The sequence below is a fragment of the Urocitellus parryii genome, chromosome 15 (assembly GCF_045843805.1).
Source record: "Urocitellus parryii isolate mUroPar1 chromosome 15, mUroPar1.hap1, whole genome shotgun sequence".
Taxonomy (NCBI): Eukaryota; Metazoa; Chordata; class Mammalia; order Rodentia; family Sciuridae; genus Urocitellus; species Urocitellus parryii.
Window position 1 is genome coordinate 17245936 of NC_135545.1, and position 24194 is coordinate 17270129.

Below are 24194 nucleotides of genomic sequence, written 5' to 3' on the forward strand. Positions count from 1 at the left end.
AGTGGCACATGCCTATAATCCCAGTGGCTCAGGAGGCTGAAGCAGGAGGATTGAAAATTCTAAGCAACTTCAGCAAGTTATCAAGGCTCCAAGCAACTTAGCCAGATCCTGTCCCAAAATAAAAAATAAAAGGGCAGTAGATGTGGCTCAGTGGAGGGCGGTGGATGTGGCTCATGATTAAGCTTCCCTGAGTTCAATCCCAGGTACAAAAAAAAAAAAAAAACCCACCCAACCAACCAAACAAAACTATTATTGAGCACAGGTTTTTACAAGAACGTAGGCTTTATTATCAACACTTTAAAACAATGCCTTGAGGTGATAAGTATGAGTGTATTATCAACAGGCCTGTGGAATGATGATGATAGTTAACATGTTGCTAAAGGCTTTCACTGTATTACATGAAATAGTTTTTAAAAACCAAGATGAATTACCTAAAGTTCAACAATGGCTTCAGAGCTATAGGGAGGTTTTATTCATGTATTCTTATTCATTCAGTTATATTAGAATACAGCATACAAAATTTCAGAATATCCAAGCTGTGAGAACTAAGTATTAATGTTTCCCACCTTTCCTCAATTGTCCACCAATTCTGATACTGTAAACACAAGAAAGACAAATGGAAGCTTTCCTATTTTCTGAATTACATTATGAATTCTCTAAAACAGAGGGTCCCTGACTTAATGATGGTTTGACTTAACAATCTTTTGACTTTTGGATGATGTGAAAGTGATATGTATTCATTAGAAACTGTACTTCAAATTTTGATTTTTTTTCAATAAATTACTGATATATTCAACATTTCATTATGACATAGGCTTTGTGTTAGATGATTTGCCTACAAATTAATGTAATTGTTCTGAAAAAGGTTAAAGTATGTTTGGCTAAACTATGGTGTTTGGTAGATTAGTTATACTACATTAAATGTGTTTTCTATCTGTTTATTGGGACGTAATCTCATTGCAAGTCAAGGAGCATCTGTTAAGAAAGATGAGAATATTTTCAAAAGGTCTACCAACATTCTTTACTTCAAAAGTTTCTTACCAGTATACTGAACAATGATTGAACCACATATAAAAAAGACTTCCGATGGGTGTAGTAGCATACACCTGTAATCCCAGCAGCTCAGGAGGCTGAGGTAGGAGGATTGTGAGTTCAAGGCCAGCCTCAGCAATATCAAGGTGCTTAGCAACTCAGTGAGACCCTATCTCTAAGTAAAATGCAAAATAGGGCTGGGGATGTAGCTCAGTGGTGGAGGGTCCCCAAGTTCAATTCCCAATACCAAAAAAAAAGAAAAAAAGAAAAAAGAAAAGGAAAGAAAGAAAAAAGATTCCCATATTTCTGAAATTCTTAGGATTGTACATCCACATGCTTTCTCTGATGTGCTTTAAGGGCTGAACTATGCCTAAAGGCCTTCCCACATTTTTTACATTGAAAGGGCTTCTCACCAGTATGTATCCTGTGATGTTCAGTAAGAAATGAATTCAGTCTAAAGGCCTTTCCACACTCCTTACATTCAAAGGGTTTCTCACCAGTATGAACACTCTGATGTCGAGTAAGGTGTCCATACACAGCAAAGGCCTTTCCACATTCTCTGCATTCATAGGGTTTTTCACCAGTATGAATTCTCTTATGTTTAACAAGGGATGAGCTAGTAGCAAAGGCCTTTCCACATTCTTTACATTCATAAGGTTTTTCACCAGTATGAATTCGCTGATGTTGAACAAGGTATGAAAAGGTACTAAAGGCCTTCCCACATTCCTTACACTCATAGGGCTTCTCACCAGTATGAGTTCTCTCATGTTGTATGAGGTACGAGGCCCGACTAAAAGTCTTTCCACATTCCTTACATTCATAGGGCTTCATATCAATATGAATTTTCTGATGCTGTGTAAGATGTACTTGCACTCTAAAGGCCTTGCCACATTCCTTACATTCATAGGGTTTCTCACCAGTATGAACCCTTTGATGTACAGTAAGTTGATGGTGACTAATCAAGACCTTGCCACATTCATTACATTTAAAGGGTTTTTCAACAGCATGAATTCTCTGATGCTGAACAAGGTATGAGCCAGTACTATAGGCCTTGCCACATTCCTTACACTCATAGGGTTTCTCACCAGTATGAATTCTTTGATGTTGAACAAGATATGAGGCACGACTAAAGGCTTTCCCACATTCCTTACACTCATAGGGCTTTACCCCTGCATGAAATCGCTGATGTGCATTAAGAAAAGAGCTAAGCCTAAAGGCCTTCCCACATTCCTTACATTCAAAGGGTTTCTCACCAGTATGAACACTCTGATGTCCAACAAGTTGAGCATAAGCAGTAAAGGTTTTCCCACATCTGTTACATTCATAGGGTTTCTCACCAGTATGAATTCTTTGATGTTTAATGAGGTATGAGCTAGAACTAAATGCCTTCCCACATTCCTTACACTCATAGGGCTTCTCACCAGTATGAAGTCTTTCATGTTGAATAAGATATGAGGCACGACTAAAGGCTTTCCCACATTCCTTACACTCATAGGGCTTTACTGCTGCATGAATTCGCTGATGTGCATTAAGAAAAGAACTAAGCCTAAAGGCCTTTCCACACTCCTTACATTCAAAGGGTTTCTCACCAGTATGAGTACTTTGATGTCGAGTAAGTTGTCCATACACAGTAAAGGCCTTTCCACATTCCTTACATTCATAGGGTTTTTCACCAGTATGAATTCGCTGATGCTGAACAAGGGATGAGCTAGTAGCAAAGGCCTTCCCACATTCTTTACATTCATAAGGTTTTTCACCAGTATGAATTCGCTGATGTTGAACAAGGTATGAAAAGGTACTAAAGGCCTTCCCACATTTCTTACACTCATAGGGCTTCTCACCAGTATGAAGTCTTTCATGTTGAACAAGATATGAGGCAAGCCTAAAGGTTTTCCCACATTCCTTACACTTATAGGGTTTTACGGCTGCATGAATTCGCTGATGTGCATTAAGAAAAGAATTAAGCCTAAAGGCCTTTCCACACTCCTTACATACGAAAGGTTTTTCACCAGTGTGAATATTCTGATGCCTAATAAGTTTTCCATATGCTATAAAAACTTTCCCACATTTCTCACATTCATAGGGTTTCTCACCATTATGGATTCGTTGATGTTGAACAAGATATGAGCCACTGTAAAAAGCCTTTCCACATGCCCTACATTCATGCGGTTTCTTACCAATATGGATACGCTGATGTACAATAAATTGATGGCTACTGTTAAAAGTCCTTCCGCATTCCTTACATTCATGAGGTTTCTCAGCAGTGTGAATTCTCCCATGTTTAACAAAGGCTGATTCCCTAATGAAGGTCTTCCCACATTCCTTACATTCATAGGGTTTCTCAACAATGTGAGTTTTTTGATGTTGAATAAGGTATGAAAAAGGACTAAAGCTCTTCTCACATTCCTTACGTTCATAGGATTTCTCACCAACGTGCAATCTCTGATGCATAGTGAGTTGATGTCCACTACTAAAGCTCTTCCCACATTCTTTACATTTGTAGGGGTTTTCACTACAATGTATTTTCTTGTGTGGAACAGGCTTTGAGCCTTGACAGAAAGTCTTCCCATATTCTTGACATTCACATGGTTGCTCTCTACTAAGAACTCTTTGATGTAGAGCAAAAGATGTACATTTTTCATAAGGGGGAATTTCTTCAAGGCTGACTATTTCCTTCTCCAACTGCAAATCTGAAAGAAATTTTAAAAAACAAAAAAGTTTCTTTTTCCAAATAAGAAAAAATAATTTCTATGAAAGAGAAAATAAAAATTGAAAAAAATAAACTAGAAATAAACAGCTTAAAAAATAAAAAAGAAATAAATAGCTTAGATAATAATTACTATAAAATTCAAAAAGAAAAAAATGCAGAGTTAATGGGAGTTCATAGCAAGATTAGTGATTAGTAAAATGTTTCATTTCTGATATTTAGGTATAGATCAAAATCTTCAAAGGGCTTGTTAAAAAAAACAAAACTAAACTAAACTAATGTTCAAGCACTATCTAGAGCCCTGAATCAGGATATACAGAGAAGTTCTTGGGCATTGATATTTTTAACATTTCTAACAAATGTTTCTGACACAGATGAAACTTTTATAACCCATATTTCATCCTCTCATAGTTTCTTTCTACATTTAGATTAAACCCATATGCCTTTTTATAAATAATGTAGTCCCTGTTTACATGTCAGGCCTCCTATGAAGCCACAGCTCCCTTTGTTCCCTATTTACTTCACTTCCCCCTTTCAGCACCTAGAATGTGACATAAATTTTCTCATCTTTTGGTTCTATGAGCAGGTAGCACCATCTCCCCAAAATTCTCTGGCATGTGTTGTTTGCCGACTGGATCTTTCTCATCCTACATAAGTAAAATGTCACTTTACCAGGAATACTAAAAAAACTGCTGGCCTTGTCTAAGGATGTCCATGTCTTTCTTTTTTTATCCAAAACTTCATTTCTTGACTTCCTACTAGTTTCTGATTCTATACTTAAGATTTTTCTGTTATGATTTTAATTTATTTTTCCCAAACACCTCTGTAGTAAAGAATATTTTGGTCCTCATGATCTTTGTCTGCTCATCATGCCCATGAATATATTGTGCCACCTGGTAAAAGGTCTATAAATAAGGCTACTAATCGGTTGATTTAAGGATACTTAAACTTTTAACATTTGTTAGTTTTCTCCTGGCTGAGGACAACAGAGGCTCAGAGAGATTCAACAGAAGGGGAAGTAAGAAATATTTAAAGTGTAAAAAGGAGAAGCCTTACTAGCTCTTGGCTTAAATAAGGTGGAAGGGGCCACAAGGAAATAAATTCTGCCAACAACCAGTGAGCCTGGAAGAGACCCCTGAGTACCAAATGATAGCAGCTATGACTGATACCTTGATTTAGCCAATCTGTGCTGACTTCTGACTTGTAAAACTATGTGATAATATATGAATTTAATGTTAAGCTAGTGCATTTGTGGTAATTTGTTGTGAAGCAACAGATAACTAGTAATACATTCCTCAATTCAGGCCCAACACATCTTTCATTCAGGACTGAACTATAAGCACACAGTAGTAATTAGCTGATTGCAAACAAATCTCTGAACAAAAGAAATGAAATTAGAGCAAAATTAAGAGATAGTATTATAATAATAGTTCAATGATAATCCATTAATATGAATCAGGAAATCCTTGATGGAACAGATAAATTTCCAGAATGAGGCAGAAGTACAAAGTGAGACTCAGTCATCTTATACTAAAAAGGAAGAATAATTTCTAAGATTGATGGGTTTCCAAACTCATCAAATTATATTAAATATGTACAGCTTTTTTTGTATGCCAATCATATCTAAATAAAGTAGTATAAAAATCGAGTTTCATGAGTTTGTCCAAAAAAAAAAGATGACTTAATTTGGAGCTCTGGTAAAAACAATAACAAATCTAATTACAAAAATAATATGCAAATAATTATTTTGAATTATAAAATCAATGACAATGAAAAATGAATACATATGATACAAAGACCGATCCATATTCTGAGCTTCCCTGAATGTAGATCTCTTCTAAATTACATGTCTCTTGTGAGGACCCTGGAGACTATACCTATGGCATTGTTACAGATACTAAATTCTGTGAAATATATCTTCTTTAAGTCATGGCAACTCCCAAACCTGCCTGATGTGTACCTCACTTCTTTGCACCTTACTTTTTGGATGACTGTGAGTGTATCCTGCATGAAACACTCCGAGGATTCATACTAAGAGGAACAGTTGATGCTGCTGTGTTGGCAAGCTGGAGTTCCTCTTGTGTGATCTACAAGAATGAGCCAAAACACCAAAGACCACCTTAGTCTTAATTGAGCCTAAGATGATCCTTTGGTGGGTACTGCCAGTGAAACATCACGTGTGGGGACTGGGGATGTGGGAGTTTAGGGAGAATAATATCCTTATTCTTAGTATTTAAGGATAAAGTGTTACAATCTGTGAAGCTTACTTAAATAATATAGCTAAAGTTTTATACATATAAGGTATAGAGCAAAGTGGTAAGCACTGTGAATCTAGATGAAGATTTTAAGGATGGGCATTGTATTATTCTTTCACCTTTTTATGTAGTTTTTAATTTAGTTGGCAAAATGCTAAAACAAACCAAAATCCTACACCTTTAAGAAGAGTATAATATTCCCATATGTTAGGAGATACAAATATGATATGTAACTAAAACAAAATATGCTCAAAGCAATATAAGTAGTCTGCTAAGACACAAGGTATGTTGGATTGAATACTTTCCCCCCAGAACTTCAGAACATGATTTTAGCTGTCTGTTTCATCTTGTTTCATCTTTTCTGAACCAAAAGCCTCACAAGAATTATTATACTCTCAGGGGTTCTGGCCCTCCAGATCACCTCATCCAGTACTATGGCCTTAAATACTAGCCATATGCCAATAAATCTTTTTTTTTTTTTTTTTTTTTTTGTACATGAGCCTAAATGTTCCCTGAATTCTGCAACTGCATATTCAACAGCGTACTCAGCATCTCTCACTGGATGATTAGTAGTCATCTCAAAATTAACATAGGTAAAGCAGGTATCTTTAGATCTACCTTCTCATTATCATCTCAGGCAACTGTTACCCTTTCAGCTTCTTAAGCCAGAACCTGTTGATTTCCATCTTTGCCTCCATATCATATCATGAAAACTCTACCTTCTCGCCATTTTGGAACCATTTATGTTCTAAACCAAATACTATCACCCACAGTTTCTACTACTCTTGTCCCCATTCAGACTACCCTCTACAAACATCCACAGCAGTTATCTAAAATAGAAATTAGAATTAAGGTGGAAGTACTAGGACTGTTTTTTTTATTTAACCAAATAACTTCCATAAAACAAAGCAAACAATAGAGCAAAACTACAAAAAAAGCTATACACAACATATACCCCAAAACTACAGGGAAAGGTACTCTTAAAAACTCTTTATTAGTGGGAGGATGCAAGATAATACAGCTGAGGTTTATGTGGTCTACATATTTGTGCAGGAAAAAGAAAAGAGAGCAGTGTGAAATTACTTGACAAACCCAAGAACCCAAAAACCCCAATAGGTAATCAACAAAATGTTTAGTAGGGTAATTTGAGAAGAACGTGTGAAAGTGGGAGATATGGGATACCTAGAAAAGTTTGAAGTGGCTAAATGGTTAATTAGGGAGGGAGGAAAAGGGTTTATAATTCAACAGAGGCATGTGAAAGACTTAAGCAATAGTAGGAAAATTTTATTTCCTCATTTGGAGAGGGATATATGAAAAATCTTTGTATAATTTTTTAACTTTTCTGGAAGGCTGACATTTTTTTATAAATGTTTAATCTTTTGAATCATTATAATAACTCATCAAGCTGTATATTTTAATGTGTTTTTCTAGTATCTATTTAATATATCACAGAAATTTTTAAAATTTAAAAATTAGATAAACATAAATTAGATCATAGCCACTAGTCACTTTTAGAGAAATAATTCAAATACTTGACAATTAATAAAAAAAAAACTATATAGAACCTGGCTCCTCCTCTAGCTTCCTTTTTTCTTCTTATTCTTCCCTATTAATCTGCTATCACTTATTGCTCCTGACAGAGCTCATTCCTACCTCAAGGTATTTGTTCACCCTACTTAAGATGTTCTACATAGTCAAATGGCTTGAGCCCTTACTTCTCATTCTTGGGCCTGATCCAATATTACTACCTCAGGATATATAAATAAATCTAAATGTAAAAGACAAGCTGGATGCAAATTCAAAATACAGATGAAAAATTATACTAGGAAAGAATGTAAACCCCAAATAAAATGACAGAGAAATAAGAGAAGGCAAATAAGGGTTAAAATGGGTAAACATGAGGCTCCTTTGGAAAGTTTGCTGAGATATCTATTTCTTCCCCAAGTCTCAGGCCTTTTCCACACAGGTCTTTGAAGGAAAACTTCCAACCACCCTAGGGATATGCCTCCTCCCTGACCACCTGGGCTGTTTCCAGCAGTGATGGTTTCCACACCTGACTCACTCTTACCTGCACATTGTCTTCTTTTATCTTTCCTCCCTGTCTCCCATGGATCCTTCCATTGTTCCAATAAGGTAATCACATGTGGTTTAGAAAGAGAATGCCCTGCTTATAAATAAGCATGCCAAATAATAAAGCAAAGAAAAATATTAATTCAAAAATACCTTGAGCTTTGGTTAATTTTTAATAAAGGCTAAAACAATTTTGATAAATACTTCAAAAAAGGGAAAAGGAGTTCAAGTAACCAGACAGGCAGGGAAATGGTTTTATTTTAAATGAAATCTATGTATCTATCTACATACCTACTTATCTACATATTTATCTTCTGTGTCTTTAACAGAAAATATGACTATGCAACTGAGAACCCAGAATGCAGAAAAAAAGTGCCTGGGTTCAATTTTACTTTTGCTACTTATCAGCCATGTGATCTTATTAAGTAGTACGTAATTTACTTAAAGAGCACTGTCATTTAAAATGACTGTAAAAATAGTACCTGTCTTAAAGGTGATCCTAAGGATAAAAATCAGTTAATATAAGTATCTATTAAAGATTCGACAATAGTGACTCATACATGGTAAGCACAGCATAAACTATTCACATTACAATGGTCATTTTGCTGAGGAAAAAAAAAGTTTCCTGAGTCATTTCCATCTATAAGATAGTCATTTAATCTTAAATACAAAGTTGAGGAGATATTCATTTTATCTATACAATCAGATTAATTATGTTCTAAGAAATAAAATAAGGTAAATTGTTTTAAATGATTCCTGTTTATACAATCCACCATTTGTACAGGCTCTTCAGATATTTGAAAAATATCAGGACTCTTTGTCTAGCTGTTCTGCCTATATATGGGTCAGACTTTAATAGAGTATTTATTTATAGCAATTTTGAGCATAAACACAATAGGAAACCTAGCCTCTCTATCAGTGTTTATACCATAATGGAATTCTAATCTTGTTTCATCCTTTCTAGTCTAACAAAGCTAGACTCTTTGGGATCATGGAGAATCAATTGTGTTCACTTAAGACAGCCCTAAAATTTATAATGGACAAAGTTTCAGGGAATATATTTTAAGTTATTTGAGAGAAGTAAACTTACCCAGTGAGACCAAATTCCTATAGTTTTCCAACATCACATCTCTGTACAAGTCTCTCTGAGAAGAATCTAGACTTTGCCACTCTTGCTGAGAGAAAGCAATGGCCACATCCCTGAATGTCACTGATTCCTGAAACTGCAAACTCATATAAATCTGGTGAAATTAAAGAAGTTATTTCTCAGTTTCAGTGTTATAAGAGAACAATAATATAGCAATCGAGTGATCTGGAAGCCTATGATATGGGAACTGTATGGGAAGCAAAGTATCAGTATATTGTAGAAGAATCTTATTGCCACAGACAAAATTTTCTATATGTTGTAGATACTTCAATTCTCTAGACCTACAGGGAAATGAATAAAATAATACAATTTCCCCTGTCATATGATATAGCACAACAAAGACACTGCTTGCTAGGTACCAACTAATAGAATCTCAAGAACTATTAGTCTCTATCTTTAAGAGAAAAAAACTGTTTTTTTTCTTTCAAGTAAATTTCTATATAAAAAGTAGGCATTACAAAATTTGTTAATTCTTTACGCTTCAAGATCATTCTGTCAAATCAAAAGTACTTTTCCTTCTGTTGAAATAAAAATTTTCCATGAGGACATAAAAGACAACTCATCTATAGATAAGAGTTGTTGAGACCCATAGCCGAAGGGGCCATGCTTACAGTGAAGGGTGCTTGAGGACCATAGGTTGTTACAGCCTCTTTTAGCTGCTTCACTTTTTTGAAATTTAAAGCATGGTGAATTCGCCGCCCTCCTGCCTGCTCAAATACAGGGCATGTTAATATTTGAGATCCTGTCTCAGGATTCCAACTACCAACTGCGGGGGTTGGGAGCCTCCCAGCATATGGAGGTGGCGCTGTTGGTTGGACACTTACGCCCTCTGGTGATAGAAAGGTGTTAGTAGTAGTCTCCTGTAGAGGTGGTGCTGTTGATTGGACACTTACACCCTCTGGTGATAGAAAGGTGTTAGTAGCAGTCTCCTGTTGTAACTTTTCCCCTGATGGCTTTTTCTGCTCTAAACTTTCTTCCTCTGTCTGACTAGCTCGAGAGACCTTCTCTTTTACTTGAATCTTTTCCTCTGTCTGACTAACTTGAGAGACCTTCTCTTTTACTTGAATCAATAGGTCTTCTCCTTCCTCTACCATTGTCTGAACTGAAGGCTTTGGACTAAGCAAACAAGATACGTACGTCCACAATGGCAATGTGCCAACTGGCAGAGTCCCTGGGCTTTTATTTTCTATTCTTTTTAAATCTTCACCATGATGGTTCCATTGTGATATATTTAACAACTCCTCCTTAAAAAGCCATAGGCTACATTTTTGTATTGTATCAACATATGCCCTGACTGCTCTTGATTTTACTGGGATGCCTCCTTCCTCTAACAATTTACTTAACACTCTTTCGGTTTGTTTTTTACTAATTTCTGATCCCATATTTCTACTATAATACAACCCAACAAGATGACACCAAACAAAGCCGAGACAGAATGAAACAAAAATGGAACAACACAAAAATCTTTATATCAGCCTTTCTATCCTCCTGAAATGTCCATCCGTCCTTTCTCCCTATCTGTTCCTCAGATGCAAATAGTTTTTCCTCAGATGTGAGCGGTTTTTCTTCTGTCTCACTCATCTCCAGGGATAGGCAACTTAAAACAAAATCGAAATAAAACAAAAGAAGAATCTTAAAATGGCTACCCATCCTCTTGCCCTGCCCTCAGGGGCGAGCAGTTTACCTTATCACTTACCCTCAGTCGTTCCCCGTATGGGCCACCAAATGCCACAGTCTAGCTGGGCACAATTCAGGAGCCACTTGTCAAAAGAAACGAACTTTATTTTTAGAGCACATACACCACACCACACAGCTCCTCAGGAAAACCTTCAGAGCCCAACTGCCACCACCGGCTTCCCACAAGCCTCTCCACCTCCCCCACTCCTCCTGCTCTTGAGGCCGATTGGCTGGATTGCATGGGCGGAGCCAAAAAAAAGTCCCCCAATGAGCAGCTCCGTAGTCTGAAAGGGCGGGGAAACAGCCCAATGAGCATCACCGCAGAGGAGCCAATCAGTTGGCAGCTAGAAGTTTGCTGGGGCCGCTGTGAGCCAATCATCAGCTGGCAGCTGGAAGTTTGCTGGGGCCCCTTCGGCTGTGGCTCTCAACAAAGAGTTAGCAAATTATTTCATATTTATACATGTAGACTGGACTGTCTCGGGTTTCCCCAATCTGTAATCAATTAACCTACTACTTAGGAAAATATACTTGTATTATTATACAGGATTCCTCACTTGACACTTTTTGCTGTTCTTGAATCAGTGGATTATTATGAAGATGACTCAGAATCAGATGTATGCTACCATTACACAAGACTAACCTAGCATCACCCTCAACATCCCCTGGCAAAACCATATGAATGTTTTCATGTCAAAGTGAAGTTCCCAGTCAGCCTTAAGAGCATGTGATCTCATCATACTAAGATTGAGATCAAACAATACAAAAATTCCAATTTATCAGGATTCAGGGAAACTATGAATCTTGGATATGTGAACTAGTAAAGCCAACAGCTCTAACTCACCAAACCAAAGACAGAGTAAGCTCAATAATTCTCTCATGGATTTCACTCCTTCATTATTTTATCATAGCCCTTCCACAAAGACTTATCACATAGTTCCTGCACAGTTATTTGTTCAATGAATTCATGAACACTGATTAGAAGAACAGAGGACGTTGTAAGGAGGAAACAGTTATTTGGCATCATTCTTTCAATGAAGAATCAATAAGCAATTAGATGGTGTTCTCTTAGGCAGATCAATTCAGCTTAATTAGTGAAAATGGCTATGTAATCTAAAAATACCATTATTTTAAAAATAAATACTAACTTACCTGGGCCATGCTTTTTGAAATATGGGGTTCCTCTTCAGAGAAACTCAGAGCTGAAAGAAGAAAAGGAGGCTTTAGTATTCCCAATGACGTAAATTGATAAACTTTTTTTGTCTCTTCATTTTAGCTTCCAAACCATGCCACAACTACCATTAAGCAAAATTTTGAGGAAAAACAAGAGGATTCAAACTCCAGCAAATCAAGCCATTCCCCTGGATGCAGAGTTGTGATGAAGGTAGAATCTAATTTCATCACATGATTTTACCTAACCATTTACATTACACTGAACTTATACAAGATCATTATCAGATATTAAAGTATTTGCACATCAATGGTTCAAAGTATTTTTATGATGCATAGTATCTTTGTTAATAGAATAAAATCACAATGTTTCTCCCCAGAAAAATATGTGTGTGTGTCTGTTTATTTTCTACATACAATTCCACATGCATTTACAGGTGGGTTGTGATCACCTGGAAGGCTCTTAAATAATGTCAAATATATCATTTTAAGAATTTCCTTTTTTTAGCCAATTGAGTTTATTTCTGTTGCTACTGAATTCTGAAGGAGAATAATCCAGAATTACTAACTAATAAACAGTTAATATTTCCTGAACATGTGTAATGTTCCAGGCACTGTTTTAATGGACTTTACACATACTAAAACATCTTATCCTGCTGGATGAGGTGGTACATGCCTGTAATCCCAGCAGCCCCAGAGGCTGGGGCAGGAGGGTCACAGGTTCAAAGACAGCCTCAGTAATTTAGTGAGGCCCCAAGCAACTCAGCAAGATCCTGTTTCTAAATAAAATACTAAAAAGGGCTGGGCATATGGCTCAGTGGTTAAGCAGCCCTGAGTTCAATCCCTGGCATTGCCCCCCCCCCCAAAAAAAATTCTTATCCTTATATCCTTATGAAGCAGAAACTATTATCAATCCTATTTTAGAGATGTAAACAAGAATGCATAAACAGATTGTTCAAACTCAAACATCTAGTAAGTGGCAGAACCAAGATTCAAAATCAGATATTGAAAATTCAAAACTCATACTCTTCAACAGCACACCACACTGCATCTTACGGCCTAATGATTCTGAAATAGACTCTGCAGTCAAAACTCAAAGAAGACCTAATAAGTTTCTCAGGACACAGAGCAACCTATATATGCTCCAATCTGCCACTTCTAGAAGCTTCACCCAGAATACGACTTTGTCATGTTTACTAAAATCATTAAACTGATTTCTGCTTTGCTAAGCTTTGATAATGATGCCTCAGGCAAAAATGTTACCTAGCATGCCATGCAACATAGATACTAAGTGTCCTCCTTACTAAAACAGAATCTAAAAAGTAGTTCTAAAAGCCAACTTCAGAGTTGTATTTATCCACCAAACCATCACAATGCTTAGAAAGAGAGCACAGAAGAGGATCTGAATGATTTGTTCAAAGGGAACAAGAAATTAACGAAGAGATAGAGAATGAGCAGTCACAGGGAACGGAGGCACAATCTCCCAGGACCTCATTCACAAGATCTAGAGAGGTCACAATTCCGGAGAATATTTCAGGCAAAGGAAAGTAAATATTCTCATATTCTGAAAACAATGATTTTATGTACAAAAGAGAAACACAAATTTTCCTAAATCTTAATTCTTACTTAAGCAGCATTTATTTCTTTGCGTTAGGGTCTTTCTCTTAAAGAATGACAGAATTGGAAAAAGAGACCCTGGAGACAAAAGGCCTTTTGGGGACTCAGAAAACCCTCTCCAGGCCAAACTCAAACCTTCCTCACACATATAACCGGATGGAAGTGAATGGGAGGCAGAACCTGTCGTCAGTGCCCCGGGAATGCCGCGTTTCTCAAACTGTAACTGGCACCCACAGACCCCCCATCTGGGAGGAGGGAGATTTCCCAATCTTGTCGGTTCCCGCCCCCCCCCCGCCCCCGAAAACACTTCAACTCTAAACTTCCCATACAGAGATCATCTCGAGCCTTCCTGCTGGGAAACTTCATTCAGGAACTGAGCTCGCTTGGGGGCCACCTGTGTTGGGACAGACCCTGTCGCGGTTTGGAAACGGGTGCAGAAGGCAACGGGAGCCCAGAACACCGGGCACCGAGGCGCACCCCGCCGCGAAGAGAAGCCAGCTTCACAGGTCACGCACCCAGTCTTCCTGGGGACACAGGGTCCCGGTCACAGGCGCGGACGTTCCTAAGTCCGCCCCGCCCCCCAGCTCCCGCGAGCGCGCACACACACACACAGGCTTCGGATCCGGTCTGGACGAGCTCGGTCGCCATCCTGCGTGTCCCGTCCACTCCACGCTCAGCCCGCGGCCGCGGACTCAGTCGCCCACCCCCACAGCTCCCCACACTCTTTTCCTTCACAGAAGTCCAACTTACCCCGTGGGGCTCGCCCGAGTCTGCAAGCCCTCGGCCTGAGGCCGGGCGCTGATTTTATTTTCCTCACAGAAATCCAAAGTTCGCTGCCAGGTTAAAAATCACAACACCCGGGACAGTCAGAGCGCCAGGCGAAGGTGCCCCGGTGGCCTCTGGGTAGTGTAGTTCCAGGCTAAATTGGTTGGATCGCAGTGGCCTAGGGGACATGTAGTCCGGAGCCGGAAAACCGGAAACGTGTGCCCTCGAGGTTTGTGGGAGTTCCTGTAGGTGCTGGGGCGCAGGCGAAAGCGTTCTTCTTGGTTAACCCGTGGTGACTGGACCCGCCTCAGAGGTGCTGTGCGGGTTTGAGGGGTCGGTGGTCCTCGCCCAGAAGAGAGGGGGTCTGGGCGCGCCAGGGGTTCTAGATTTCTCGGCGTCTGTGACCCGAAGTAGATGCCCAGCTTTCCAGACAGCCAACACCAGAAGAAATAAACAACAGCACCACCAACAAAAACCCACAATGTGTATTAAAATGGTTTATTATCTCAAACCTATGAAAAATGGGTGTTTGAAATGATTTTTCTTTATGGATCTACTTTTCTGTTACAGGGATGCTATTATTTAATAGAACCTTAATAGGGCTAATTTAGAGTGGTGATTAGTACAACTAATTACACCTGTGTGTGAGGACAATATTTCCACTGGTACAGCAATTTAACTTTTTATTAGACAAATTCTGTAGGCTATAGGAGAATATAAATATGAAATGACTAACTATATTTAAAAGACACGTTTCTGTCCTGTATATATTAGGGTATTTTTACTCTTTCGGCTGCCTTTTCCAATAATAACACTTCTGCCTCTAGCCTTTATGGCATTCTTCTTGTGTAGTTGTAAAACTTAGTACAGACAAATGTAAAAATCACTTTTGACTTGCAGTTCTGCTCGAGCCAAGCCCATATGACATTGATTCTTGTTGTCCGTCCATAGGATGACATTGACTTAAATATCCTTTCAACAGAAGCATTTGAGTGTGGAATACTTAGGATTTTACTTCCTAGCAACAGCAGTACTTTTTAGCTTTGTAGCTAAAAAATTCCATCCAAATGAGAATGATTACAGTATCAGTACTATCATAACCCAGAAATCACCAAAAGAAAATTCTATGTAACTATTCAGTTGGAAGAATACATACAATTGACTTAGGTAAATTCAACAACATGGTGCACAATAGGAAGGACAGATTTTCATAGTGGGCATGACAGACAACAGCATGAAAGAGGTATTGGAGATGGGGATTTTGCAAGTCCAGGATGAATCAGAGAAATAGTTCTAAGTTTAAATTTTAAAAGATTGATGTTTGTCAAAAATGAATAGCTAAAATATCTTGGACATAATCACGTGAACAAACATGTGTTCTATCATTCCTTTGTTTATGAAACTGAGTAAAGTTACATTTCCTGATCCAGATATTGTAACAAAAATAACTTGTGGTTGAACAAAATGAGACATTTTGATACTCCCTATGTTTACCCCTTACAGTGCAAAGATGATTATATCAGATCTTACCTATCATAGTGTGATGTATGGGATCATGAAAGCACAAATAAAAATATTTCCTGTGCTTCTTGTTACTTTGATTTGAAAAATGGAGTTTCAAATGGTACTTATTTCTATGAAGATTATAAATGAAAACTGAAATAAAAGATTGTTAATATCCAAAAACAAAACTTTGATCATTTATCTGTATCTTCAGTAAGCAAAGAAGGTGTAAATTTTGGCAAAAATTCATCCAGACCATAAATTTCTTACTAAATAAAATGAAGAGATCTATTTGCTAATTGTTCTGGACAACCAATACACGGAATGACTTCAAGTGATGTTGCCAGGTTTCTATTCCCAACTAAAAGGCTCAGGAGTCACTCCAGGTAAACTGGGCTGACTGGGCTGCACAAAATAACCACACAAGAGACACAAATCCTTTTTCTTTGGGGTCACTGTGACGGCTCCTCTGACCTTAAGGGTCCGCAGGAAGAGAGAGAGCCATGCGCTGACCCCTTTTATTGAGGAGAAGCTGTTCAAATGAGGCAAGGGGTCAGGTTTCAGGGGACTGAGTCTATCTTCATGATGTCCACCGTCAGCAGGTTGACTGACACCTGGGTAGGCCACACCCAAGGGCACAGTAAGTGAAGGGGACACACTCAAGGCACTTCCATGGAACATTCTATCCTAAACAGGGCAAGGGGTAATATTACAAAGGAACAAGTGAACATAGCTCCACCCATGGGGCTGTAGGATGCCTGATGCCACATCGCCCAGCAGGGGAGTTAACTCAGTCACATGCGAGGCTGGTCTCCCACATGATGTCATTTTCTTACTTATGATATTGAAGACTACTAAAGTTTTTGGCCACTTCAGTTTCCTCAAAATGTGGAAAAGCACTTTGTAGACTTTGTAGAAATGGAAGAAGACTAGACATATACTTAAAGTAAACACAAGAGTCATTGTTGTCAAACGCTGGTTGGTTGACCTGCCATAAAACCATATTTTCAAAGTGTGGGACAAGAAAGTGCCTTTCTCTAATTTGGAAATGCATCAACAATAAGAGTGGAGGAAAGGATTACAGTAAAACAGAAATGTGTATGACATCACCCCGTGATTGCCTGTTCCACAGTGACTGCTCTGTGATGAATGTTAACCTGTTATGTAAAATAGTCACACTTCACATCTACTTTCATATTTCAGCCACATACCCTTATTCCATCTGGGTCACTGGCCACTGCCTAGGAATTTACATATATTCTAACATAAAATAGATGCCCATGTGCTGTGTTAACAAGTCAGTTCAATGGAAATGCTTTTCCTCTGCACTGTCAAGTATACTCCAAATATGAATTTAATGTCCCTGCACACTGAAATGATTTATCTCACATTTATTTTCTAGGTATTTAGATATTTTCTAGTTCACTTTTTGTTCTCTGACTCATTATATCTGTTTCCATTTTGCTTTCACCACATCAGTTCTTTATGTAACTGTATTTTATTATTAATGTTTCCTTTAGTTCTTTTATATTATTAATATACTTAATTTTCTCTTTAAGCAGTATTACTGTGATCATTTTTATTATTGCATTTAAATGGATTTTTAGTATTTTCCAAAGAGCTACAGGCACTTGAGATAGGAACCTGTTGCTGTAAGCAAAATGTTGCAGGTAAATTCAGCTGGTTCTGGGAGAATATGGAGAAGGGCTTTTATGCTGATTTACTTCCACTGCTTGAGTCTCCCAAATAATGTCTGCCAGCACCAAACATCCCTACAGTATTCAAACATGATTCATCACTTCACATTTGAATCTTCCCCATATCTCATATCACTCCTTAACTGATTATATCATTAATATGACACATGATGATTTCATATACATATCTCTCCTTACCGAGTATGAAAATAAAGAGCACATCAAAAATGTAGCTACATTGTGAAAATAAACTTTATCTCTTCACTCATAAAGGAAAATGTCCATCACATTATTTGCATAAACCTACAGAAATGAAGGCACTGTCAAGGTTAAATCTCTCAGACAGCTCTCCTTGAGTTTATGGAAGTTCCTTTATGGCAATTTCCATACAGTGGCAGGAAAATTTAGAGGTGACAATGAAGATATTCAGCCCAGTAGAACTGTGGTAATCAGCCAGGTCCCCTGGTCTTTCTGTCTCAGCCTTCTGTCTTTAAATTTCACTTTTATTTTTAGAAGTTGTTGAGTAGCTATGAAGAATGAGTTCAGAGGTAATAGTATTTGCACGTTGACCATATACTTTCTATAAAGTAGGATGAATGTATTTTCCCAGTTTCCTATGTGTGCATAGAAAAAATCTAGCAAAACAAGATGTAAATGAAATCTAATGTGTGATCAAAACACAATACCTAAAGGTCATGCGGAATTTCCCCATGTCCTTGGATGGTGCTTAATTTATTTGCTTAATAAATCTAAAATTCATAAGTATGAAATATAAACTTTCATTTTTCTTTAAAAATAAAATGCTTACCATTTCTTCCACTTTAAAAATTTTATGTAACCTCTTGTTCGGTCAAGACTAGTTTATTCTTCTTCTTAAAGTTTCATTCTTGCTCCTACTCAGCAATCATGTGCAACCCGGTAAGCAGATTAGTTCTTTTCTCAGTATCTTTTAACCATACCATAAATTCCCTACTGTATTAAAATTCTTCTATATATCTTTTATTTTCTATTGGCATATATAGGAAAAGAACATATTTCTGTGTAAAAAAATGAATACATAAAACAGCTTATATTGCATATATATTCAATAAAATGGACATATTTTTTGGAAACACTTCCAAACACTTCCAAAATTGACTCAAGTAGATGTAGAAAATATGAATAGATCATAATAGGTAGAGACTAAACCAGCAATCAAAATTTCCATACAACGAAAAGTCCAAACTGGATCATTTCTATGATGAATTTTTTAAAATAATTTTTTAAATAATTTTTTTAATAATTACTACTTAAGCATACTAACATGAACCTAATGAAAGTGTCAGATGGAAAAGAAATAAAGATGGGACAGAAATCACATTCCATCACTATTGCTGGTCCACACCATTATCATCTCCCACCTGGACTGTGGCTTTATCCTCCTGACTGTTGTTGCCTCCACACTCACTCCCAGGTAAAGAACAACGCTGCCAAAAATCAAATCATATCAGCCTGTCCTTTTCTCTAAGCCCTTTAATTACTCCAATCTCTGAGTAAAAGGCAACTTTCTTATGACCTCCTGCAAGGCCCTCCTGGACTGTGCGCTGTCCTCTCTCTGCACTCTTCTACCCTCATATTTGTTGACTCTATTTCATCTTAATAACTACTCCCCGAGGACACCAATCTATGCTTCTCCCTACCTGCAAATTCAATTCTCCATGAACCGTTTTATTCTCTATAGCAGTCGTTATCAACTAGCCTACAAAATAATTTCCTTCTTTATTCTGTTGGTTGATGTTCTTCCCTCCAACTAGGATATAGACGTCACTTAATCAGGGATTTGCCTTTTTTATAATTACTACTTAAAATTGTCTTGAGCACATCCTCACTTCTAAGTATGTTAAATTCATATACAAATGAATTCACAGCCCTCTAAATATCACCTGGATCTTCACATTTAAAAATTAAACTTATTATATTTTTCCCAAACTTCTCATGTCCATTGATCCAAACCGGGTAGCTAAAGTCATCGTGGCCTCTTTGTAGACATCTGCTTTACCTTCTCTTCTGTCGCTTCCTCACCATCCCCACAATCAGCTCCTCTAGACTAGGAGCACATTGACTTCTTTGCTTGAGTTGCTGCAAAGAGTCCTTTAAGCCCCTTTGTCCTGGTAGGCATTAAATATGTGATATTATGCACTACTCTGCCTTCTCCGGCACACACAGAGGTATTTCTAAAGTACATAATATAATTAATGTAATATATATTCCAAGATATATATCTTAGAAATAATATATATTGAGAAATTATATATATTAGAAATTATATATATTAGAAATTATATATATTAGAAATTATATATATATATATATATATATATATATATATATATATATATATTTCATTCTTTTTTACTTGTTTGTTTGTGGTATGCTATGGTTTGAGTATGTTCCTGAGAGGCTCATGTGTTGGAAGTTTGGTCCCCATTGTGGCAATGTTGAGATAGTGGTAGCTCTAAGTGGTGGTGTCTAGTGGAAGGTAATTAAGGTCATTGAGGGCCTCACCCTCATGAATGTATTAATGCAGATCTCGGGTATCCAAGTGGTGGGTGGGTGCGGCAGGAATGAGTTCCTTCCTGGGAGAATGGGCTGTTAAAAATGAATGCACCCCACCCCTCCCAAGTCTTTTTCTTCCTATCTCATCACCTAATCTCTTCTTGCATGTGCTCTTACCATTGTGATGCCATCTGCCAGAAGCCTTCACTGAAGCCAAGCTGATCCTGCATCATGCTCTTGAATCTCCATATTTGGAAGTTCTTTCCTTTATAAAGTACCCAACTTTTAGTTTTGTATTTTGTTATAGCAACACAAAATGGACAAGAATATAATCCTTCATGTCTCTCCATGTTATAGCCCTGCATAGATTATGGCTCAGCTCATAAGCACCCTATAAAATGAAGGATATTAATAGATAAGACAAGGTAATATAACAGGATAAGTAATGTTAAGTTATCCTGTCTATAAGTTAGAAAGAGTACTTAAAAGAACTTAGTCTGAGTGACTCCATTTTTAAGTTCCACCATAGTAACCTTGATATAACCCTAGTTATATAACTTATTTTTTGTAAAAGTTGGTTTTGTACTAGATGTGTTGGGAACAAGGATGTGGTTATATGCATTGGCTGGCTGACTGCTAACTTTAGCTTCTGTGTCCTGCTGGCTTGCCTGCACCTACATTTTCAAGGATATGGTTTTTCCCCTTGTAAACCCTATAGAACTCGGACCCAGCGCTGTTCCTGGCACAGACAGTTTGGGTTCTGCAGGGAGCAGTCTCCATCTGGCTAAATAAAGACTCTCTAATTTGGACAAAACTTGGACTGAGTGTGTTTTCTGAGTGATCGGCCCATAACATCCATATGTTCAGGATCATGGAAAAATCATACGTCCTTGTTGTAGCCACATCTCCAGCTTTGGTTTCAGTTTCCACCCATACCTGACTACCTTACCTTTTCCACTGGCTTAATTCCTTACCTGGATTTTTTTTCATGCTATTTCATTGACTTTGGAAATAGCCCATCTCTACTTACTTGCTTCTTTAGGCACAAGTCAAGTTTTGTCTCCTCCTAAGTTTTAAGTCCTTATTATCTGCTCCCATATTCCTACAACCATTCTTTTCAATTATAATTTATTTACTAATTCATTTGTACTCCACACTGATTATAATTACTACTGTGGCAAGAGATGTCCTTCAACTCATTATGACTAGGGTCTAGGAAAGACTGTAGTGTAGAGTCAGAAATGTTTTATAAAATAATATGTAAGATTGAAGGTTCAGTACTTTCAACCTTAGAGACAAATTGGCTGATGGATACTGTGGCCTTGGCAGTGAGTGTCTGCTCCACACTGGGTTGGGCTTGGTCAAATGGGAGGAAGCCCTTATTAGGACCTGAGGGAGACCCAAAGATGAAAGTCTGTGAAAACGCAATGGTATCCACATAGCTTATACCCAAGCACAAAGCAGGCTTGAGATTCAGTCTTTAGATGTGCAGCCTGCAATGGTGGAGTGATTGTGAGCGCAGTGATTGAGTGGTTGATGGAGACAGGAGTAACTATGTCACTGACTAGAGGAGAAGTCTGTAAGGAAAAGAGAGAAAAAACCACACGCATAGAGGTCGCTGACGCATGTGGCAGGAGGTGGGCTTTAGGAAAATGATGAGGGATTAAGAAATCTGCAGCTAAGGAACTTGAATGCAAATTGCCTCCATTCCCATTGATAAGTGGAGTTCCAAAACTCATATGGAATTTAAGAGAGAGAAATGGAAGGGACGGGAGGGAAATAAAAGGGCCACAGTGGCCAGACATGGTGAATTCTTGTTGGACAGGGTATCAGAAACCTTTCCTCCCTGTGTCTTCTCTATCTTTGTGAGGCTAGAGAACTGGATCAATGACCCACATCAAGCTGTTCTTTTGTTGAACTTTCTAGCAGCAGAGGGCCCATTATAAATGGACCAGAAAGTGTGGGGCTCACTTCTAAAGAACCAGGAATCCTCCAGCAGACCAGCAAGAGCTGATGAAAGCCTGGCCTTTGAGGAAGGAGCTCATACCAACCTCCAGGAACGACTGCCTGCTCAAGTGACAATGGAGAAGAGCCCATTAGCATGTTGAGTGACAGATTTTGATATTTCTGAGTGACTGAATATTGGAGTCACTAGTAGTGGGCAATGGTTTTTTCAGAGAGTCCTGCCTTGACGCAGGAGAGGCTGCCCGAGAGGAGCACCGAGCTCCTGAATCAGATACCAACAGCAGTGAGGTAAAGCCCAGGTGGTAAAGACTGAGCATACAGTGGAACAGCCTTCCAATAGTCTCACCCACATCCCATGCAGGCGATGGAATTGGGGTCCCTCTGTGTGGAGTGGGCTGGCTACGAAATAAAAGATAAGAGAGAGAAAATGGTGAAGTAATTTTGAAAAGTACATGGGAAGTAATTTTGAAAAGCTGGGGTAGAACGTCTCTTTGATCTTAGGGATCCAGCTTCCACAGTGGAAAGAGAGATGGAGCCCACCCCTGCTTTAATTATAGGGGGGGGGAACATCAATGGTTTTCCATGGAATGTTCTTTGCCAAGTAAAAGGAGGAGGTGGGCTGTCCAGTTTCCAATGGGTTACACCCAATTCCACTGTCCACCAGTGATCCTCTGTCTGGCTGGGGTCACCTGGTAGCTGATGGCTGCCTTATCCTGGGCCCTGGTTTGTGGGAAGTTCCCGCCTCCCCGTGAACTACTTGAGGGGTCTTTACTCGGTACCGAACCATGGAGACTTAGGTTTTTTTCCTGGGGAACTATCCCAGCTTTCCCGAGGTATCAGACTGCCCAAGGCATTAGATCTGCGTCTTTGCTCTACTAGTGAGGAGGAGCAGATATGAAGCTTGCTGATGAAGTTGCCCATGAAAAGTGGCCTGTTGACTGAGATCCTTGGAGTGGGGTGGGAAACTCAGAGAAGTGTTTTGGCTGCCAACGCCTTGAAAGAAAAGCTTACACTGTTCAAGCTGATGCAGGGGAGATACCATTGGAACACATGAAAAAGAAAGGGGACACAAGAAGAGGACAAAGGGTGGGCGAGGTCCAATGGCCAAGCCCAGTTAGACTCTCAAACTTTGAGCTTTAGCTCACTTGTCTGCAGCCATTTGGCACCAAGTGCTGCTTCACCCCCTATCTCCCAACCCCTTGCCCCTACCACCATAGTTGCTCAGGAAGGACCACAGGGGTGCTCATCACCTGGCCTGGGGGCATGGGCTTCAGTAGCCAGGGCCTGTAAGACCTCCAGCCCTAGCTACTGGGATCACTGGAGGCAGATCCCGGCAAAAGTCAGAGGTGGGAGCAACCCACATCCCAGAAAGAGGACATGTTTATAGGGAAGGGAGGGAGTAGAAATGAGAGGTTGGTGTTGCTTCCTGACTCTGCCCAGTAGCCAGGGATCCTACATCTTGCCTGTGCTAAGGTAGGAAAGAGAACAAGAACAAGAATAGCTGGAGCAGAACTATTGAGTTCTATAGTTTCTTTGTTCAGCTTTTGTTTGGAAGATCTATCTAGTGATGAAGGAGGTGTGTAAAAGTCACCCAAAATTATTGCGTTTTGGCCTATTTGACTCTTGAACTTGAGAAGAGTTTGTTTGATGAACGTAGATGCTCCATTGTTTGGGGCATATATATTTACAATTGTTAAGTCTTGTTGGTGTATGGTTCCCTTGAGCAGTATGAAATATTCTTCTTTATCCTTTTTGATTGACTTTAGTTTGAAGTCTACTTTATTTGATATGAGGATGGAAACTCCTGCTTTCTTCCGCAGTCCATGTGAGTGGTATGATTTTTCCCAACCCTTCACCTTCAGTCTGTGGATGCCTTTTTCTATGAGATGAGTCTCTTGGAGGCAGCATATTGTTGGATCTTTTTCTTAAATCCAATCTGCTAGTCTATGTCTTTTGATTGGTGAGTTTAGGCCATTAACATTCAGGATTATTATTGAGACATGGTTTGTATTCCCAGCCATTTTTGTTTATTTTTGGTATTTAACACGAATTGGTTT

The 24194-nt window shown here is 38.6% G+C and overlaps 1 protein-coding gene across 3 annotated transcripts; it reads right to left on the reverse strand.

The window, feature by feature from the left end:
- Nucleotides 1–285: 285 nt before the first annotated feature.
- Znf30 (zinc finger protein 30) lies at nt 286–14596 on the reverse strand. Of its 3 annotated transcripts, none has more exons than XM_026391281.2 (5): nt 14423–14596; nt 12038–12087; nt 9155–9287; nt 8063–8161; nt 286–3722 (listed from the first exon to the last, which is right to left on the reverse strand). In XM_026391281.2, exons 2-5 carry the CDS (start codon nt 12044–12046, stop codon nt 1348–1350), a joined length of 2616 nt encoding a protein of 871 aa, XP_026247066.2. In that variant the 5' UTR covers nt 12047–12087; nt 14423–14596; the 3' UTR covers nt 286–1347. The 3 variants fall into 3 exon arrangements, with proteins under 3 accessions (XP_026247066.2, XP_026247065.2, XP_026247064.2); XM_026391280.2 differs by having other exon boundaries at nt 8063–8158; nt 9155–9305; XM_026391279.2 differs by having other exon boundaries at nt 9155–9305.
- Between the last annotated feature and the right edge of the window lie 9598 nt (nt 14597–24194).

Bases quoted from the DNA above. Each gene is read 5' to 3' on its own strand.
- Znf30 (XM_026391279.2), bottom strand. The intron at 8,162-9,154 runs GTAAGTTTACTT...CTTATTTATAAG, and splicing joins TAGGAATTTGGTCTCACTGG to CAGGGCATTCTCTTTCTAAA. The intron at 3,723-8,062 runs GTAAGAGTGAGT...AATTTCTTTCAG, and splicing joins TAAAAGAAGACAATGTGCAG to ATTTGCAGTTGGAGAAGGAA.